This window comes from Musca autumnalis, unplaced genomic scaffold (assembly GCF_047663935.1).
Source record: "Musca autumnalis isolate F117 unplaced genomic scaffold, ASM4766393v1 scaffold_4, whole genome shotgun sequence".
NCBI classification, from domain to species: domain Eukaryota; kingdom Metazoa; phylum Arthropoda; class Insecta; order Diptera; family Muscidae; genus Musca; species Musca autumnalis.
The window spans coordinates 3,343,218-3,362,595 of record NW_027411977.1 but is presented as its reverse complement, the minus strand read 5'-3'; the positions used below and the strand labels follow the sequence as shown (position 1 = coordinate 3,362,595).

The 19,378-nt window shown below is 34.5% G+C and overlaps 1 protein-coding gene across 8 annotated transcripts in view; it reads left to right on the top strand.

Annotated features, from left to right (window-relative positions):
- The first annotated feature begins 1,518 nt into the window (after positions 1–1,518).
- The window catches only part of Abl (tyrosine-protein kinase Abl), a 111,279-nt gene continuing 93,419 nt past the window's right edge, over positions 1,519–19,378 (top strand). For 2 of the 8 annotated variants that reach the window (XM_073987223.1, XM_073987219.1), the window contains exon 1: positions 1,519–3,128. In XM_073987223.1, coding sequence (XP_073843324.1) covers positions 2,831–3,128 — 298 coding nt within the window. In that variant the 5' untranslated portion in view covers positions 1,519–2,830. The remainder of the gene's footprint in view (positions 3,129–19,378) is intronic. The other 6 variants (XM_073987222.1, XM_073987218.1, XM_073987221.1 and 3 more) reach the window with 4 other exon arrangements.

Below are 19,378 nucleotides of genomic sequence, written 5' to 3'. Positions count from 1 at the left end.
CTCGATTTCTGTCAATTCCATTGCTCAAACGACAAACGAAATCCAATCGATTTCAGATGAGTTTTCATTTGACGTATACACAAAGGAATTGACAGATGAAATCGAGTGGATTTCGTAAATGTAAACCAAGCATTAAACGGGAAAATATCGATAACCCAGTAGACACACGCGCAAAATTTGCGACGAAACTTTGCCATTATTTTGGCGTTCATAGATCGAGTTCCCCAATACAGCATTTTCATAAAATTACTTTAGTATGGAAATCGATCTGTGAACGCCAAAATAATGGGAAAGTTTCACCGCAAATTTTGCGGGTGTGACTACTGAGTAACTGTCAAACTGACCAGCAATATCAAAATAACTTCTATTCCTTTACGTTAAAGTTTCTTCAATGCTCAGTGCCAGAACCTGCAAGAAGCTACTATTTTTACTACGATACCAATTTTTTCCTTTATGTTATCAGAGAAAATAGTAAAAAATAGTACATTCTTGCAGTTCTGGAACAAACCACAAGTTTTACCATTTTTAATTCGGAATCGTTCTTTAACCCCAAAAAGTAGTAAAACTGGAAGCAATTTTTAAGAAGGGAGAGAGAGAGCAAAAATGGCTTTCCCTTTTACTACATTTTGCTCCACAAATTTCGTTGCGTAAAAAGTGGAAAATCTGTCAAACTGCTGATTTGACATTTATTTGACAATTAAGGCAAAAGGAAAAAAGAAAACTACGCGCTTTGTCAAAGCAAAATAAAAAGAAATAAAATAATAATAATTAAAATTTAAACCAGTCAATGCTGGGGGGAGGCCTTAAGTGGGGTACACACGATCAGTTTTGACTGTCAGTTTTGCTCAAATAATCTGTTGCTTGCCAGTGTGGCCGTTCTTTTTTGTCAGTCATCATGCAACCACAAAATATTTTGTGGTTGCTGGACAGTTTGACATTTATCTATATTTCAGAAAAATCGACAGTTAAAACTGATCGTGTGTACCCCGCTTTAGTAAGAACAGAATCAATCGTCGCTTGCTTCCCCAAATGTCAAATTATAAAGGAATGCCAGAGCCTCTTTGCAAATCCGCCTGCGTTCCCCTTTAGGAGGCTCTGGCATTCCTTTATAATTTGACATTTGGGGAAGCAAGCGACGATTGATTCTGTTCTTACTAAAGCGGGGTACACACGATCAGTTTTAAAGGAACGCTTTTCGAGTAAAGTGGTAAAACTTGAAGATTCTTGCACGTCAGGGAACGGAGCAATTTTGATTCAAATTTGTTCTATTTTAGAGGATTTTCAAAATTTATTTATGTTTTTCCTAAAAAATTTTTGGAACGACCCTATTATTCAATATTTCCATTGACAATTCATTTTCAATAACAATGTTGTTGTTGTAAATTTGTTGCATATTCATGCATATACCTTATATAAATTTGCCTTGGCTTCATATATTTTCAGCGCCTTAACCGCGATTAAAATCGGCGGCGGCTGAACCCTTAAAAAATCAGTGGTGGCGGCGCTCCGCCGGCTGACAAATCGACTCGGCTTCCATCTCTGATTGCGTGTTTTTCTTTTTTCTCACAGACACAGATGAAAACGACGACGAAACATCTCCGTGTAATTGCGAGGTTTTACTAAAAAAAATATTCAATTTAACAAGTTGTGTATTTTTGTGCTGTTTAAAGAAAATTAAATGTCTCTAATTTGAAAACCAAGAATAATCTGCACGGAAATAAAAATGTGAAATAACAGAAATATCAGAAAAATTGTCGCCAGACAATTGCAAAAATCTTGAAGCATACAAAAGAATAGAAAAAGAAAGGAAGTGGCAAATCGACAAACGATTTTAGAAAGCCGTGAAAAATTGTCAAGTATTATGTCGGAAAATTTTTATTGGAAAAGGTGAAATGTTCAAATGAAAAAATCTAATGGGAAAATAAAATAAATCTGGTCTTGTGTTAATGGATACATCTGAAAGACGAAAGACGGACGGCTCCAGCGCGATGCCGCTGCAGTCTTTAGGGCGTGTATTAATCTTGGAAAAGTAAAAAAAGAAGAAACAAAATGCAATTAAAGAAAAAAATCATAACAAATATATATTTGTAGATTTGTTTTAACCAATCGCCCAAGAAGAATTTGAAAAAAGTATTATCTTGTCTAGCAAATGATTGCAACTTCCTTTTTGTGGTTAAATTCTTGATTCGGTGTCTACTACACAAGAAGTTGGAAGTGCTGAGTGCGACAAACGAAAAATAAAGAAAAAGTAACAAAATCAACAACAACAATTCACAGCGCCAGTGAATTCAGTTCCCAATCAGTTTAAATTAAAACAAAAACAAAATGATTCTGTCGCCAACTGCCGCGAGTGTTATTTATTTTTCAAGGCAAAAATAGAAAACATATTTGACCAAGTCTTGGAAAAACTCTATCGGAAGAAAATTTAGCTCCTCATACTCTACCTTGCAACAAACAGCCAACCACCCACCCACCACTAGCTGGAGCTGGGTATTGTTGTGTATTGTTGTACGTTCGTTCTCTCGCTCTCGGTCTGTGAATTGCTCTCTCCGCGCGTAACACGTACTCAACAATTACTATACTACACACTTTTACAAGTGAAGTGACAAAGCGCGCAGTGCCTTTTTTGTGTACTCAATCATCCTTCGTGTAATCCTCTCGGTGTTTCACCGCCGCAGAGCCGTGTGATTCTATTGTTCTTGTTGCTGTTGTATATTGTGGAGTAAAAACGAAACAACAGACAGAAGAATTATACAGAATTTATTTGGACCTTTCTTTTCGTCTCTTTGCTTTGGAATATACCCCCTGATTTGTAGTTTTGACGACGACAATGGGTGCTCAACAAGGCAAAGAACGTGGTTCACATTCTAGTGGCGGCCACGGAGGTACCGCCAGCTGTATTGGCGTGTCCAGTAGTAGTCCAGTCGGTTCCCATGGTCTGCCGGTGAATGCTTTAGGTGCTGGTTCCACATTGCGTGGCTCCCGCATCAAATCATCCGTACCACCAGCAGCTGTTGCTGGTGGTTTGCATCGTTCAGTGGGTGGTGGTGTATCTACATCTTCATCATGTCATAATCCAAAGGATAATCGCGCACCCATCGGAATGAATATATTCACGGAACATAACGGTAAGTGGAGTAATGTTATTGGATAGAAAATTCTTATTAGAATCAATGTGTCCAATTGCGAGTGTTGCTTATTTTTAGGGTCTAAAATACAAAATGTTTATTTTAAAAAGGACAGAAATTAAATTTTGTTAACTTCTATATCGTTTGCATTTTTAAGCATGTGAATACATGGTATAAGCGGAACCATAAACTTCACTACGTATGTAGGTATAATCTAACTGATAACATTGTCTTATCATATGTTCAGATAATCTTTACCAATTTATCTAGTCTCCCCAGTAGTTTTGAATGTTGGTACGTGTTTTGAGTTGCATTTGTTTTTTCATTACCGATTCTGAATGTGGTTTAAAGTTGGCCATGAAAGGTTGAAATTAATATTGCAATTGAAGCAGTTTTATTATTGCAGCCGTAGGAATTTATAAAATTATGACATAGCCCCGCGGCACACATATTAAAAATGTTGGGAAACGTGTTGTAAAATTTATATATTTTCGCTGATCCCAATTAAAAAAATCAGAAATGGACTCTGTCGTTTAGTGGCACCGTTCGGTTCGGGCTGAATGTTTTTACATACATTGCATTGGAGTTGATTTTTAATCGCCTAACCGAAATTTACATCTGTCAATGCGAGAATGCAGTATATTATTAGAAACGATAACAAGGACTATCCATTATAAGTACTTCAAGCCGAATAAGGGATGTAAAAATCGAAACATTTTCGGACTTCCCCCGGAAAACCTAATATAGTTGTGATCAGGGTCCCAAGATGATGTCAGATCCCAGAGGTTGAACTGACTTCGAAACATCAGTTGCTTTGTAAATGTCTATGAATGTCTTACGCATCCTATTCCATCGATATCGCTGTGATATAGAATTAATGCGAAGTATTGCACTCCAAAACGCATTTGAAACACAGAATACACTCAAGCATCAGGTAGAAAATTTGGTAGGTTTTGTAACAGTATGAATTTTAAAATACTTTTACAATGCACGATCAATAACTGAAACAACGCAGTTTTATGACGTTTCGGATGTTAGCCTTGTTCATGGAAACGTACATAGAACCTATGCATCATGGATTCTTGGTTCATCGATTATACAGCGGTAGTTAAGAAACTAAATATGAGTTCAAATAACACATGTTTTCAAAAGAAATTGCATATGAGGAGTTCGCGCACTATCCTCGTACTATGATGAAATGTTTACCCCAGGTAGGTTTTCCCTGATCAGTCCATATTAACCGATACATATATAGACATCTGCCTAAGGCGCTTGATAAGAATTTACTGGTGCAAGACAATCTCAAATAACAGGCTATGGGAGCTGATAAAGCAAACACCAATCTATGTGAATATCATGGAACGGAAATGGAAGTAGATTGGGCATACACTGCGGAAGGGTTCCAGTGATATAACAAAACAAGCCATTGAATGAAATCCATAGGCAAGCCGATGAAGAGGACGCCCAGCGACAAATTGAAAAAAGATGTTGAAAGAAGCGGAGTTACATAGAGCGAAATCAAAAGAATAGCATTAGGTAGAACTAGGTTTATTAACTTTGTTGTAACCCTATGCTCCTTATAGGAGTTTTAAGGAATAAATATAGGCATTTGAAGTTCCGCATTTATTATTAATGGATCGACGAAGTTATTATGGGTATCATAGTAAAGCTTTATAAGTATGTTTTACATACATAAATGCTATCCGGAAGGTCCATACTTTCGAAGTATATGCCCTGAAAGCCTGAAAGAAATGATTTGCTTTTATTTTCCTAAGCAATATGGGTATCATTTAAAAGCCTATAGTGAGAATATTTAGGCTATTTAATTTAATTTATTTATTCCCATAAATGGGAACCTAGGGTCATGAACGATTCCAGAAACCACAACACATTTACTGTTCCAAAGAAAATGAGAGATAATTTATACCTATTCATAGGAGAAACAACTAATCCCAGACCGTAGGACGGCTATTTAGAGAAGAATTACGATTTCAAAGAAAATCTTGTTCGCATAGCCGATATTTCCTTCTGTCCGTAGGAGAAAAGTCTTAAATTCTAGTCTTAACACCGGCTATTCAGGGAAGACTTACGATTTAAAAGAACATTTTGTTTTCGTAGCCGAGACTTCCATCTGTCCGCAGGAGAATGTCTTAATTTAGATAAAACTTACGATTTTGTTCGCCCAGCCGGTATTTACAGTACAATGGTACCCATGTTATTATTTTACTCCGTTATACCTATATTCCTCTCGGGAACATGGGCAGTTACAAGAAAATTTCATTTTACTCTACTATAACAAATAATGTCTCTTCCAGAACCTGCAAAAATTTAAAAATTTTTACTACGATAAAAATTTTTACTTTATGAAATGGAAAAAATATTAACAATTTTTAGAATCTTGCTTTTCTGGAGCAGACATATAGCTTTATGGTCTGTTTCTCTAAGACGATTAGAATTCAAATTCGTTCGAATTACTAACAATCTCCTGTTTTTTTTTTTAATTTTTGTTTAGTTGAAAAAAGAGAATCAAACATTTTTTAAAAAACAGAAGTTTGGTAGAATTTCGAAAGAATTTGAATCGTTTTATGAAACAAGCGATCAATCTCTTTCTATGGCTTATTTATATGCTTTATCTCTAGGCATACCATTCCCAACCTCGTATTTCAATGTTTTCTGGTCCTTTTCGAATGTCGTGCCCGATTCATTTCCATTTCTCCTGGAACATATATTCTATATTCCATTTCAAAATTATAAACAAATGCATTTTCGGATCTACATACACCTATATCTAGGGAAATAGAATCTGACCACATAAAAGTTAAAACCTATGGTAACAATATCATGGTCCAAGGTTAACTGATTTTGAATCGAATATGTTCAAACATTAGTACTGGCCGTAGCGTTTATTCTGTTCCAATTCACACAATGTTACCCTAAATCAGAAAAAAGTTCCTTAATTAAAGGAAATTGAAATACTGCTCCATCGCCGATTATAATAACATTTCAAGTCAAATAAATAGAAAATGCAGCTAATAAAATGATTAGAATTCACTTTTGTACATTCCTAAAGACTTAATTCAGCATCAAACAAGAATTCATGGGAAACAGTATTACTATAGCGGCATGTTTAGCGTATAAAACTCAAAATTGTTGTAGCGACCGCATAAAAAAAGAGATTAGCATTGGAAAAGTAAAATATGAGCCCCCAAAGGAAGTTGTTCTAGCTGTGGAGAGGAAAACACACACAAGAAACTTTGTACAATTTGCGCTATTTTACTTACACAAGTCTGGCTCGAACCCATGAGAATAACTGTGACAACATTTGAAAAGTCACTGAAGTTCTTTTTTTTATTCATCTTTTCTCCGTTCTTTCCATGCCCCTGATTTCATTCTCAAGTCATGTCAAACAAATATCAGAAGAAAGAACAGCGAAATGAAAAGTCTAAAACACTCACAACAAATAAATCATAAAAATGCAAATTATGTATATTAGTAGTGTTGTTGTTGTTCTGTGTAAATCAGAAGCGTGATATAAAATAACAAACATATACGTTAAGGCGACTTTGGTGACAGACGGACAGACGGAAACGAAAGATGGTGGCAAAACTCGGTATCGTGGGGGAGCTAAATGTGAAATTATAATTCTGATAAAAGAATATAATCAAACATCCCATAAGAGTCCAAATGAGTGATGTTGAAGAGAAATGTAGAAGGAAAATGTTGATGGCATCTGCATAGTCCGATATATTTTTGGTCTGTTTCTTTACTTTTGAAAATGGTAAAACCGCCAAAAGTAGTCAAAGTTGTAAACTGCTTCCATATGAATTGTATGGTGTCTGAAGCAAAGAAACGCTTTTCGAGCAAAAATTGGTAAAACTTGAAAATTCTTGCACGTAAGGAACAGAGCTTTGGATATTAACAATTTTTTTTTTCATTTTGAAACCAAAAGCAGCTAAGTTCGTTCCATTTATCTAACAAAATGTTTAAAAATTTACCCAATCATTTTCAGGAGTAATTGTGGCATTGTTGGTCTTTTCTTAAGCCGCTTCATTGCACAACCTTTTTATGAGCCACCAAATTAAGGGATTATTTCTTGATTTCTGCAGCTTTGTTAGAGTACCCTTTGCGTTCTAAAATTTCTGATGATGTTTTGTCTGTAGATTACTACCATAAGTTATGTGAGCATTACAAATGTCTGACGTTAAATCATCATGACAATACAATTCCCCTTTGAATAAGCTTTAGTTGTGAATGTATGCTTTTTGTTTATTGCTCTGATTTAGACATTTTTTGTCAACCCTTGTTTATTAATAGCGACAGTTTAAGGCATAAATAGAAATAAATTGCACTCAAGGTTCGAGTAAAGGTGTCGCGAGAGAATACCAGAGACGAGCAGTTGTTGGAAGTAGACTTTGTCACGCATATGATACGCAGACTGGCTAAGTGATAGCGATGTTCAAACTCAGCAACAACAATAACAATTGAAGTTAGTTTAGTTTTGCTGGCCAGTATTCAATGAAAAAGCTTACTGATATTTTGTTGTTTGATATATTTTTTTCATTTTTGCTATATTTCACATTAAGGATGTTTGCCTGGATGAACGCAACACTGCCTTACATTCTTAAAATGCCGTATGTTCATAAATGCACTATGACGTACCTATGTACAAAAATTCACTATAAATGACACTTGTTTTAGTACTGAGTTTTTTAAATGATATTTTGCGAAAATTATATTAAAGATGTTGAATTAGTGATGAGTGATCATAGATGTCTATTTTAATTTCAAAATTGTTTTTAATTTTATGAATGTATGTAATTGTGAGCTTTGAGTTTTCAAAAGTTAAAATAGACAATGAAAGAGCAAAAATTCACTCAAGACTAGGTTTGCCATTAGAAGCAATGTACTAAAAGTCCTTATCGACTAATCGAAAGTGACTAGAATGTGCCATTTTATGCCATATTTGTAATCAATTGTAAGACCAACGGGAACGACCAACGAATACTTTCCGATTTTTATACCCTCCACCATAGGATGGGGGTATATTAAGTTTGTCACTACGTTTGTAACTACTCGAAATAATCATTGTAGACCCCACAAAGTATATATATTCTTGATCAGCGTGCAATTCTACATCGATATAGCCATGTCCGTCCGTCTGTGGAAATCACTCTAGCGTCCGAACGGATTGACGTAGGTTGATGAAATTTTGGGAAAATATGTTATATTTACGTAGGACTTTTGGTATTGAAAGCGGGCTATGAAGGTCCACGCTTTCGTATAGCCCCCATACAAAATGACGCGTCGTCGTTTTAAGGAATTTTTAAGATATTTGGCCCATATTACCACCGAATTGGTTGTAATTTGGTACTTTGTGTCTCCAGAGGCCAACAAATATTCCTACCAAAGTTGGGTTATATAGGTCCACGTTTTGGTATAGCCCCCACATAAGGCCCCTTATAAAGTACGCGTCATTTTAATATATTTTGAATGTATTAGACCCATTTGACCAAAGAATCGGTTGTAACTTTGTATTTTGTGTTTCCAGAGGCTAAGAAACATTTCTACCATAAAATGTTTATATAGGTGTTGATATAGCCAACATAATACAATATCTCCCGATTTTCGATATTTTGAAGGTTTTAACCTCATTATCACACCGAGATGGCTGAAATTTGGTATTTAGTCTTCTTTAGGCGTATAGAACTTTCCCCAGAAATTTGTAGGTATACAGTGGCGGCCATATAATTAAGAACGACATCGTATTAAAAAGTATTTGACTTGCTACGTTCCAAATATTTGAATATGTATGTGGAACAAAATTTGTAAATAAAGTACACGGTAAGCACTTTCAAATAAAGCCAAAACATGTTTTAATTCTCCCTCGTTTATACGAAAGAAAGCACGATTTATTAAAATAGTCATAAATCGGCCTGGCCACATAATTAAGAACGATATAAGTAAAGGTTACTTTAAGGTAATTTTCATACACAATATGTGAATATATCGTTATGTATTTTAGAAATCGGTTACTTTGATTCATTTTTAGTATCAAATGTCCTTCAATGGTACATATTATTGCGTCTACGTTTGATAATTAGGGCATATATAACGTATTCCAAAATTTGCCCATAATTTGACGAATTTATTTTATTTTTGGGATCTAAAGCCACAGTTTTGGCTTCCTCTCATTCCCTCGATGACGCTCTAAACGATACCCTGTGGTTGTCGTTCCATAGTTGGTGCTTACTTGCCCTTAAATTGATTTTATCCCACTTCTTTGAGTCCTTTACGAGGGAATTGTCTGGGAAATAGTTTCGTAAGTGCCATTTCCACCTTATAAAGCGGTAGGATTTTTGTCTGAAGGTAGTAGACAGGAAATGAAACAATAATATAAGGTCTATACAAAAATTGGAAGAATTCCATACTGAATATAACATTAATTAACATAATGTTTTGAATGCTCGAATTCCACAATAATTTTGTGTATGTACATCAGACATTAGTTTATACAAAAATTGTATTTTCATCCATAAAAATTATTGGTTTGACTGGTTTTGATATTAATATGAGCTTCATTGATTAAAAATTCTTACATAACTATGCCTACCACACCCACAAAGACATTGTGCAATGAAATCTTTCAAAATATTAAACCTTTCATTTTTGTTCGGTGTACCGTTAGGCCAATTTTTTGTACAAAACGAAATTATTTTTTTATTTCCTGTCTACTATCTGCAGACAACAATCCTGCCGATTTATAAGGTGGAAATGGCTCATACGAAACTATTTCCCAGACAATTTCCTCGTAAAGGACTCAAAGAAGTGGGATAAAAGCCAATTTAAGGGTAAGTAAGCGCCGACTATGGAACGACAATCACAGGGTATCGTTTAGAGCGTCATCGAGGGAATGAGAGGAAGCCAAATTTGTGGCTTTAGATCCCAAAAATTAAATAAATTCGTCAAATTATGGGCAAATTTTTGAAAACGTTAGGTATGCCCTAATTATCAAACTTAGACGCAATAATATGTACCATTGAAGGACATTTGATACTAAAAATGAATCAAAGTACCCGATTTCTAAAATACATAACGATATATTCACATATTGTGTATGAAAATTACCTTAAAGTAACCTTTACTTATATCGTTCTTAACCTTTAACTTTGGAGGTGAAAATGTAGGACGTACTTTTTGACGTGGTGGTAAATTTTACCCCTATACATATTCTTAAATATTTCTTTATATATTTTCTATTTTTTATTAATATTTTGCATTTTTGCATGATATTGTATCAGCAAATAATAAAATAATATCAAATAAAACCACACTCTTTGTTTATATAGAAAATTAGGCTCTACATTTCACAGACCTTTTTTTAATCCAACAAAAAAGACATATTTTATTTTTAGAAGAAATAAATAATAAAACAATACTTAAAAACGTGAAATTAAATTTTTTGACAGACTTGAATACATATTTAATAAAAATACAGAGATCATCCAAAACCACACGTTTTTTAAAAATCTGCAGGGTACCAAATAGTTGACTTATCACTCGTAGTGATCGTACACTGTACACATACATATGGGTATGCTGCAACCCATTTACATTCTTTTATTGGATTGGAAACAGGTATGTGTAGTTTTTTGTTATGTCTACTAAGCATATATAACATATTTTCGAGTCTCTGAGATATATTTTGGATGGGGCTATTGAGTCCTTGCCCAAGATCCTAGTAATAATTTAACGTAAGTAGCCTTTGGTTATGTTGAATTCGGGATCGATCATCACCGTCAACGTTGCTGAACTTATCGTCCTCTTCTAGCAATTGCCTTATTATAGGAACACTGGTTTGCTATGAAAATGGATTAATTGAAAATGCAGAACGTATAATTCATATGCCGAGTTTGACGTGTGGTCAAAACTTTTCCATGAAATTCATACGTCGTATTGGACGTGGGGTAATTTTTTTTACATAGGATACTTACGTTAGTTTGGAGGTGGTGGTAAAATATTTTCTATGCCACAGTGACAAGAACTTGGACGTGGGGTAATTTTTACACCACCGTAAGCATATCTCCTCACTTGCTAGTCATATGACAACCAAAACATTACTGTCTACTTACGTTAAGGAAATATGAAGATACAGAGAAAATTAGACTGATCGCTCAAATCATTTGAAAGTAATAAACAAAATATGATCGAAGGGGTAAAATTTACCCCCACCTCCACAGTTAAAGGTTAATTATGTGGCCAGGTCGATTTATGGCTATTTTAATAAATCGTGCTTTCTTTCGTATAAACGAGGGAGAATTAAAACATGTTTGGCTTCATTTGAAAGTGCTTACCGTGTACTTTATTTACAATTTTTGTTCCATATAAATATTCAAATATTTGGAACGTAGCAAGTCAAATACTTTTTAATACGATGTCGTTCTTAATTATATGGCCGCCACTGTAGGTCCACGCCATCATATAGCCCCCATAGAACGGTACCTTCCGAATTTCGGTATTTTGAAGGTTGTGGTCACATTAATCCACAGAAATGGCTGAAATTTGTGGTGGAGGGTATAAAAAGTTCGGCCCGACCGAACTTAACGCTTTTCTTACTTGTTTTAAAATAGATAAATTTCATGGAGGGCGGATCTGGTTATTTGACCCAAATACGTATTCAAAACACAGATTAGGACAGAGTCTACTGAACCGATTACTTTAAACCTTTGTTGGACACCAATATTGTTTGTCACATTCGTAACACAAGAGTCTGGTCAGACCCATATAATTATTTATATTTTAAGTAAACTTAATTAACATTTTCGTATAAAAAGTTTAAACGATCATTATCTTACATAGATCCTTATTTGTCAAAAAACATGTCGAAAAACACTAAATTTAATTAATTTTATCACGTTAGTAAAAACCGACATATGCCCATGAAGTAAAAATTCGTACTTTTCTTGTCTCTATGCTCGAAAATCCTATTTGTATATCATTTTGAGTCACTATATTTTATTTTGGGATATATTTCGGAACGAATAGTGTCTATTTTGTAACTTTACAGGTTATTGCAGTGTAATAACGATAATATCAATAGGTAAATTAAGGGATACACATATGCTAAGGATTTTCTTCTAATTCATACGGTGAATCGTATATTTGAACCAATCCACTTCACAAAAAGAGAACTTAACTTATGGAAATATCTTTACACATTATGTTATTTTAACGTTAGGCGGCTTATTTCTCCATATGTGTAATTTGACCTTCAAGAATAATGGTAACTCTTTTTTAAAAATCATAAAGAGCATTCTTGTAGAAAATTATATTCTATAACGTGTACATACTTTAGCCTGTTTTTGTCTTATCGTTTTTGAGAAAAACTAAAAAAAAAAAAAACAGAATAATACCCCGGTTACACTTAAAAGATTCGGGTTTCAAATGTCAATTCCATAGCACAAACGTCAAATAAATCCTCATGCAAAAAACTAATGTAACGGTACTATAAGGCCTCCAAAAATTACCTTTGATACCGAATAACTTTCCTTACACACATGGGATCGAAAAGAATTTTTAGGTCATTGCTTCTAATGACAAAATCAAGTTTTCCACCAAACGAATAATTCCTTGTGCTAATTTCCCCTTGTACGCATGTCTATTTTGACGGGATTATACATGTTTTATTTGCCTTGACACCGCTTTGTCTTGCATGATGGGAACGCAGTATTGCATTTTTCCAGACAGCCGATGCCTAATTCACCTGAATTCAATATTATACTGTGCAACATTTTTAAGGTGATCTTGTGCAAACAATTCGAACTGAGGATTTTTTGAAAGTACAGACCCAAACGACAAGAAACCCTAGTTGGGTTTTGTTGTGTCAAATCCAGCTCGGATTTTATGGCCCCATCTAAAGATGATTAAATATTGAGTTTTTAAAGAAATTCGGGGCTATGTCTCTGAAACTAATGCGAATCTTCTTCTGACCTCTGAAGCAAATTTTTAGATAAGGGCAAGAATCAAATATTTGGAGAAATAATGAACTCGAAAAACTACATTTATTGCCTCAAATTTCAAAATATATGCAATAATTCCAAAATTTTTATATATTTCGCACCGTATCCCCAAAACCGTTAAATTTTTCTGCATATTTTCTTTTGGAAAAATATTCCCTGGAATGTAATACACAACTCTTCAGAACAAGTCATTGTTGTAAAATGCCTCTATGCCGTTGTTTTCAGTACATTTTTCAACGACAATTTAATAAAAATGTCAATAATGTAGTGAAATCCGAAATCCGAGAATAAACCGTTGGTGTGAACTGTGTTTGAAATACGTGTTGTAAAAGATATGATGCAAAATACCGCTAAAACAACATGAAGTAAGCATTTTAGAGTTTCAGAATGTTCTAAAGAATTGTTGAGAACTTTATTTGGAAGATTTTTGCAAAAGGTTACTTGGTTCAACTCCCAATAGTTTAGCCGATACTGACCAGAATTTCAGCAATTATGTAAAATTTTCTATATTTTATAGGTTTTTCCAAAGGTAAGTTCTACTAGATTATGGCTACAATATTGCTAAAGACAGCAAGGTTAAATTCCCACTCGTTTCTGAGATAAAGGCCTTATAAATGCAAACAAGTGTAGATTTAGCCCGGTTTAGATGAGGCCATAAAATCCGAATTGGATCTGACAGGACAAACCCCTACTAAGGTTTTTGTAGTCTAAATATGTACTTTCAAAAAATGCATACTATAAGTTGTTTGCATTTTCAGTGTTGCATAGTGTTATCTACCCATTGTACTTTTACTAACCCTCTCAATAAAATATAGTGTTCTTGTGGTCTCGTTTTGCCTTTATCTGTGGTTTATTACTTGTCCCCACTTGACGGTAATAGCCATCAAATTATGATCATCAATTGGGGTAATAATGCAACATTTTCAGTTGTTGTAAATCACTTTCATTCAAAGCAATCACATTTTACGATAGATCGTAAAATGTTTGTGTGTATTCCTGCACTGGAATTTGTATAGTATAATGCACGAGAGTCCTTTCACTAAATTATATAATAATTCAGAAAACATTAGAATAAATCATTGTTTCGGCGCTCTTGTAAAAAGAATGAGTGAAAATGCATAATTTATATGCATACCTTTCTGTATTTCGATTTTTCGCCGATTCACATATATCCTCTAGCAATGGTTACGATTTTAAATTCTCGCAATCAAAAATATTGAGACAAATAAATTTAGAAAGCGTGAAATGTCTTCCGGTTATAATACACACACACACACGATGCACATATAAACAAAACAATAACCTGAGGGCAATTCTAATGTACTGTGTAGTGTATATATTTTTCTTGTGTGCGAGTACACGACGTGTCTCTTTAAATATATGTTTTTTTTTCTTATTCTTCATCCCCTAATAATGAAGAAAACATAAAAACTCCATATACTCCAGTGAAAAACACCACCATCGTCAGAATGCTATTATAGGGGCTTCAATTGTAAAGCAACAAATCCATTGGGAGAACCAACCTTTTTTTGTACTTCCTTATAAAATGCCCCGCAACAAAACACATGTGAGGTGTTGAAATATTTTAACTCAATTTCATTTAGTTGGTTGTCATTTGTTTCCATTTATTTGATTGTGTCCATCATGTGGCATTGGGTATGTGCATTCTCTGCAACATCAAGAAGAATGGAAAACAATGACTTCACCCCAATCCAGTCATCCATACACCCATACACCCACCCACCGATCCATCCACCGTGGCAAACAAAGTTGGTAGACAACAGCATTCACCCCAAATTTTTTTGCTTTGTGCTCAGCTCAAGTCGTCAGTTATGTCAATAGCATTCATTGTGTGTGTGCGTGTTTAGTTAGCACGATACGCATTGAAACAACAGTTGCATTAGCAATATCCAAAATAACAAAAACAACAAGTAGTCTTGGTCGTAGATTAATTATTCCCATTTCTTAGACCCTCTCCTTCCCATTTTTTATGTTGTGTTGATTTAATGAATTTTCGATAAACTCTTATCCTTGGTAAATTACAATGTTTTGCTCATATACGTATTTTTATCCTAAGGGTGTCCAAGGCATGGACGAATAGTCTTGGCATGGACCATGTCTTGTGGGTTACAATGCATGAAATGTATATTATTTGTTTCTTGTTATTTCAAGAGGTTACTTGATTTATAAGTCAATGTAATATTGAAAGAATTTTTCCTGATCAAATAACAAAGTTAATTTTTGACATGTTTATAATCGTTTATGAGTCTTTAGTGAGTCATTTCTGAGTATTTTTATCAGACGAAAAAATTAAAAGAATTTTCTTTGTTTGTTTTATTTATTGTTGAAGATTCAATCTCATTTGATTGCTTGAGTTGGAGTATTGCCCCAATGGCTCAACTTCATTTATTACCCTCTATTACAGAGAGTAATGTTTTTCAAAACGAACTGACAGTGTTGCAAAATTTTACTGATCGCTACCAATATCATGATCTCATCCCGGCGAAGGGAATTATTAATTGGCTTCTCAGTGTTTGAAATGATGCCTTTTTAGCGAAAAACCGAACTCATTAAGTGTCTAGTATTCCCATATGAATGAGAATCACACTCACTTTTCGGCTTTTCCAAAGAAACACCAAAATCAAAATATTCTGCAACATGTCAGCACGTATCAACTAAGAATTCATCGAATTCTGTGAGTTGAAAAGAACATCAATACAGTTGCCTGTGAGGTTGTTGTTGGAATTTTGTATTTAACAAAGTTCAACTGCGCGTGCCTCCGCTGTTTTTTGTTTGTTTTGTTTATTGTTGAAGATTCGATCCCATTTGATTGCTTGAGTTGGAGTATTACCCCAATGGCTCAACTTCATTTATTACCCTCTATTACAGAGAGTAATGTTTTTCAAAACGAACTGACAGTATTGCAAAATTTTACTGATCGCTACCAATATCATGATTTCATCCCGGCGAAGGGAATTATCAATTGGCTTCTCAAAAGGCATCATTTCAAAAACTGAGAAGCCAATTGATAATTCCCTTCGCCGGGATGAAATAATGATATTGGTAGCGATCAGTAAAATTTTGCAACACTGTCAGTTCGTTTAATAAAAGAAAACTTCTAGAGTTTTCTGAAAAAATGGTTATGTATTTTTTTTATCAAAATATATTAAAATCCACAAAACTCTAAATTAAAAAAAATGCAAAGATAAAAAAGTAAGCAAATCCTAGTCAGGACTGGCTGGCCGTCTATGTGATATCTTACCTCAGCACCCCTGTCCAAGTCTTTCAATGATCAACATTTCTTTTAGGGAGATATTAATGTAATTCGCCATCCCGGCATGATCAGTAGCGGGATTCTCTAACACATTTTTTGAGTTACCGACAAAAATCGGTAAAATTAAAATGCTTATAAATTCAGTAATTAACGCTATTTTTCGGTAAGTTAGCGACCTAGCGAAAGTAGTCGCAAAGTTCTACCGATAGCAACAGTGTTGTCAACTTTTATTTGAATTTTTCATAATTTTGCGTTTTAATTTTACCGAGATTTGTCGGTAACTCAAAAATGGGTTAGAGAATTGCACTACAGATGGCTTAATTGTAAAGTTCAGTCAAAATAGACTTGTGTATGAGGGGAAATAGCAAATATTCAAATTCATTTTTTGGAAACGCTAAGACTTACCAAAGGCCTACTCAAGTAAAAGTTGCACATTTAAAATTTTTCTACAAGAATAGTCTTTACGATTTTTAGAAAGTAGTGACCGTTCTGGTGATATCGCGATCTAAGTGTCAAATTACACATGTGAAGAAATAAGCCGCCTAAGATGGTCATGAGGTGGACGCGTTAAAATATAACACCATATGTTATGTATTTCTATAAGCTTTCAAACGTTACTCACTTTGCAGTTATTGGTTCAATAGAACCGTAACCCGGTTTTAAATCTGGTTTTTCGGGTCAAATAACAGGCGAAACGGGTTCAAAAATTATACATTTCCCTAATCAGCACAACAAACACTACCTTTTGAAAAAAATTCAAAAAATCGAAGAGTTTTCGTTGTATTCGTTCCCGCTGGGCTTTCGATTACACATTTGGCTTAAATATTATTCGGATAATTTGCTTTATTTTCCACTATGCGCAGCAAAAGAAACATATTTCGTGTCGTTAAGTACTGCTTCCTTTGCGGCGGGGCATTTTTATTTCTCTACTTAAGTAATTTGTTGTCGTCGATGGTAATGCTGTTGTGCCGGTGTTGCCGGTGCCATCACAAACTTCTTCATAGATTACATTACCCAAAGTGAGTTGTGAGTTTTCCGTGTCTTGTTGTCGCCATTGTTGTTATTATTTTGTCTGTTCTTTTTTTCTCAACTTTGAAAACTAACAACAAGCTGGCGTATTTGCATAGTAGCGTAAATTATAAGGAGTCAATGAAATTGTTGGCTCCAACATCAACGTTACGTATATTTATTATTAGTAAAATGTATGCTGGTGAATATGCGATGTCATCAACAGTCTGCGATAAAAGTTTATGAATAAATAAAATTATAAATTATTATATAATGGCTGGACCGATTTGAATAATTCTTTTTTGAAATGTTCGTCATAACCCAACTCATAACCCAACTTTTTTAATTTTCAATATTAATCTTTTCTACAAAAACTACTGAACTGATTTTCCTGAAATTGTCATGGAATGTATAGGGATGGCCCCCGGGGAAAATAGACTACATATTTTGTATTTGAATTTCGGAAGAGACGGGGTAATTTCCCTATACCCTATTTCCTTAAAAATTCTATATCTATATATGTAAAAAAATCAAATGGCGTTCGTTGGCATCAGTTGAGAACGGCTGGGCCGATTTGGATAATTATTTTTTTGATATGTTCGTCATAACCCAATTTAGGTACAGGGATGGCCCCCGGTGAAAATAGACTACAAATTTAGTTTAGGAGAGGGCGGGGTACTTCCCCTATACCCTATTGTTATAGCCTACACCACACATAATACCCCTTACCATGTGTTAGTGCATTTGTATGTAACATGCATAATGAAAAGAGATAGACCCATAGTTCCTTCTAGGGATATGTATAGAATCACTTTCTGAGCCGATTTATGCTGGTCCGTCTGTCCGTCCGCCCGTTCGCAACGTACAGGTCGCATTTATTGTCCGATTCAGCTGAAAACTGGGGAATATATTTTTTAGCAATAGGAAGAACGCTATTGCTTTTGGTGAAAATCGGTCCAGATTTGGATATAGCCCCCATATATATATTCGGCCGATTTCACGTATTTGCTGCACCAAACACGCTATATACATCCGATTTCGACGAAAATTGGAATTGGTGACTGAATTTAGCCTAGAAATAGGTGTGCCAAATTTGATCGAAATCGGTTCAGATTTAGATATAGCTCCCATATATATTTTCAGACGATTTCACGTATTTAATGCACCAAACACCTCATATCTGTCCAATTTTGATGAATTTTTGAATGTGTGATGGAGTTTGGTGTAGATATAAGTGTGCCATTTTATATTGAAATCGGTTTAGATTTAGATATAGCTCCCATATACATATATCGTACATATTCACAGTGGTGTAGGGTATCAAATAGTCGGCCCTGCCCGACTTTGATCCTTTCCTTACTGGTTTAAAAATGCTATATTTAAAATAATTACGAATGTATCGGTTTGGAAATTCATTTGCGAGACAGTTGCGGTTGTGTCTCAGACCTTACTTAATTTTTAGGACCCAAAGGCTTGACTGCGCCCACTTTTTAAAATATGTTACATCTAAAAAACTACTAAACCGATTTTCCTGAAATTTTCAGGGAATGGACAGGGATGGCTTCCGGTGGAAATAGTTGGCATATTTTCTTGAATTTCGTATAAAAATCAAATGCCGTCATAACACAACTTAGGTTTTTATGGAAAGAAAATATTACCGCGCCCAATTTTTTTCAATTTTCATTTCAATTTAAATTTTAAATTTAAATTTAAATTTAAATTTCAATTTAAATTTTAAATTTAAACTGTACATTTTCTATTTAAGAATTTTCTGCAAAAACTACTGAACTGATTTTCCTAATATTGTCAGGGAATGTACAGTGATGGCCCCCGAAAACAGGCTACATATTTTATTAAATTACAGAGGGGGCGGGGTACCACCCCTATTGGATATTAAAAAAACCGATAAACAAAAACAAAAACATTGTTCCACAACATCCCATACGGGACAA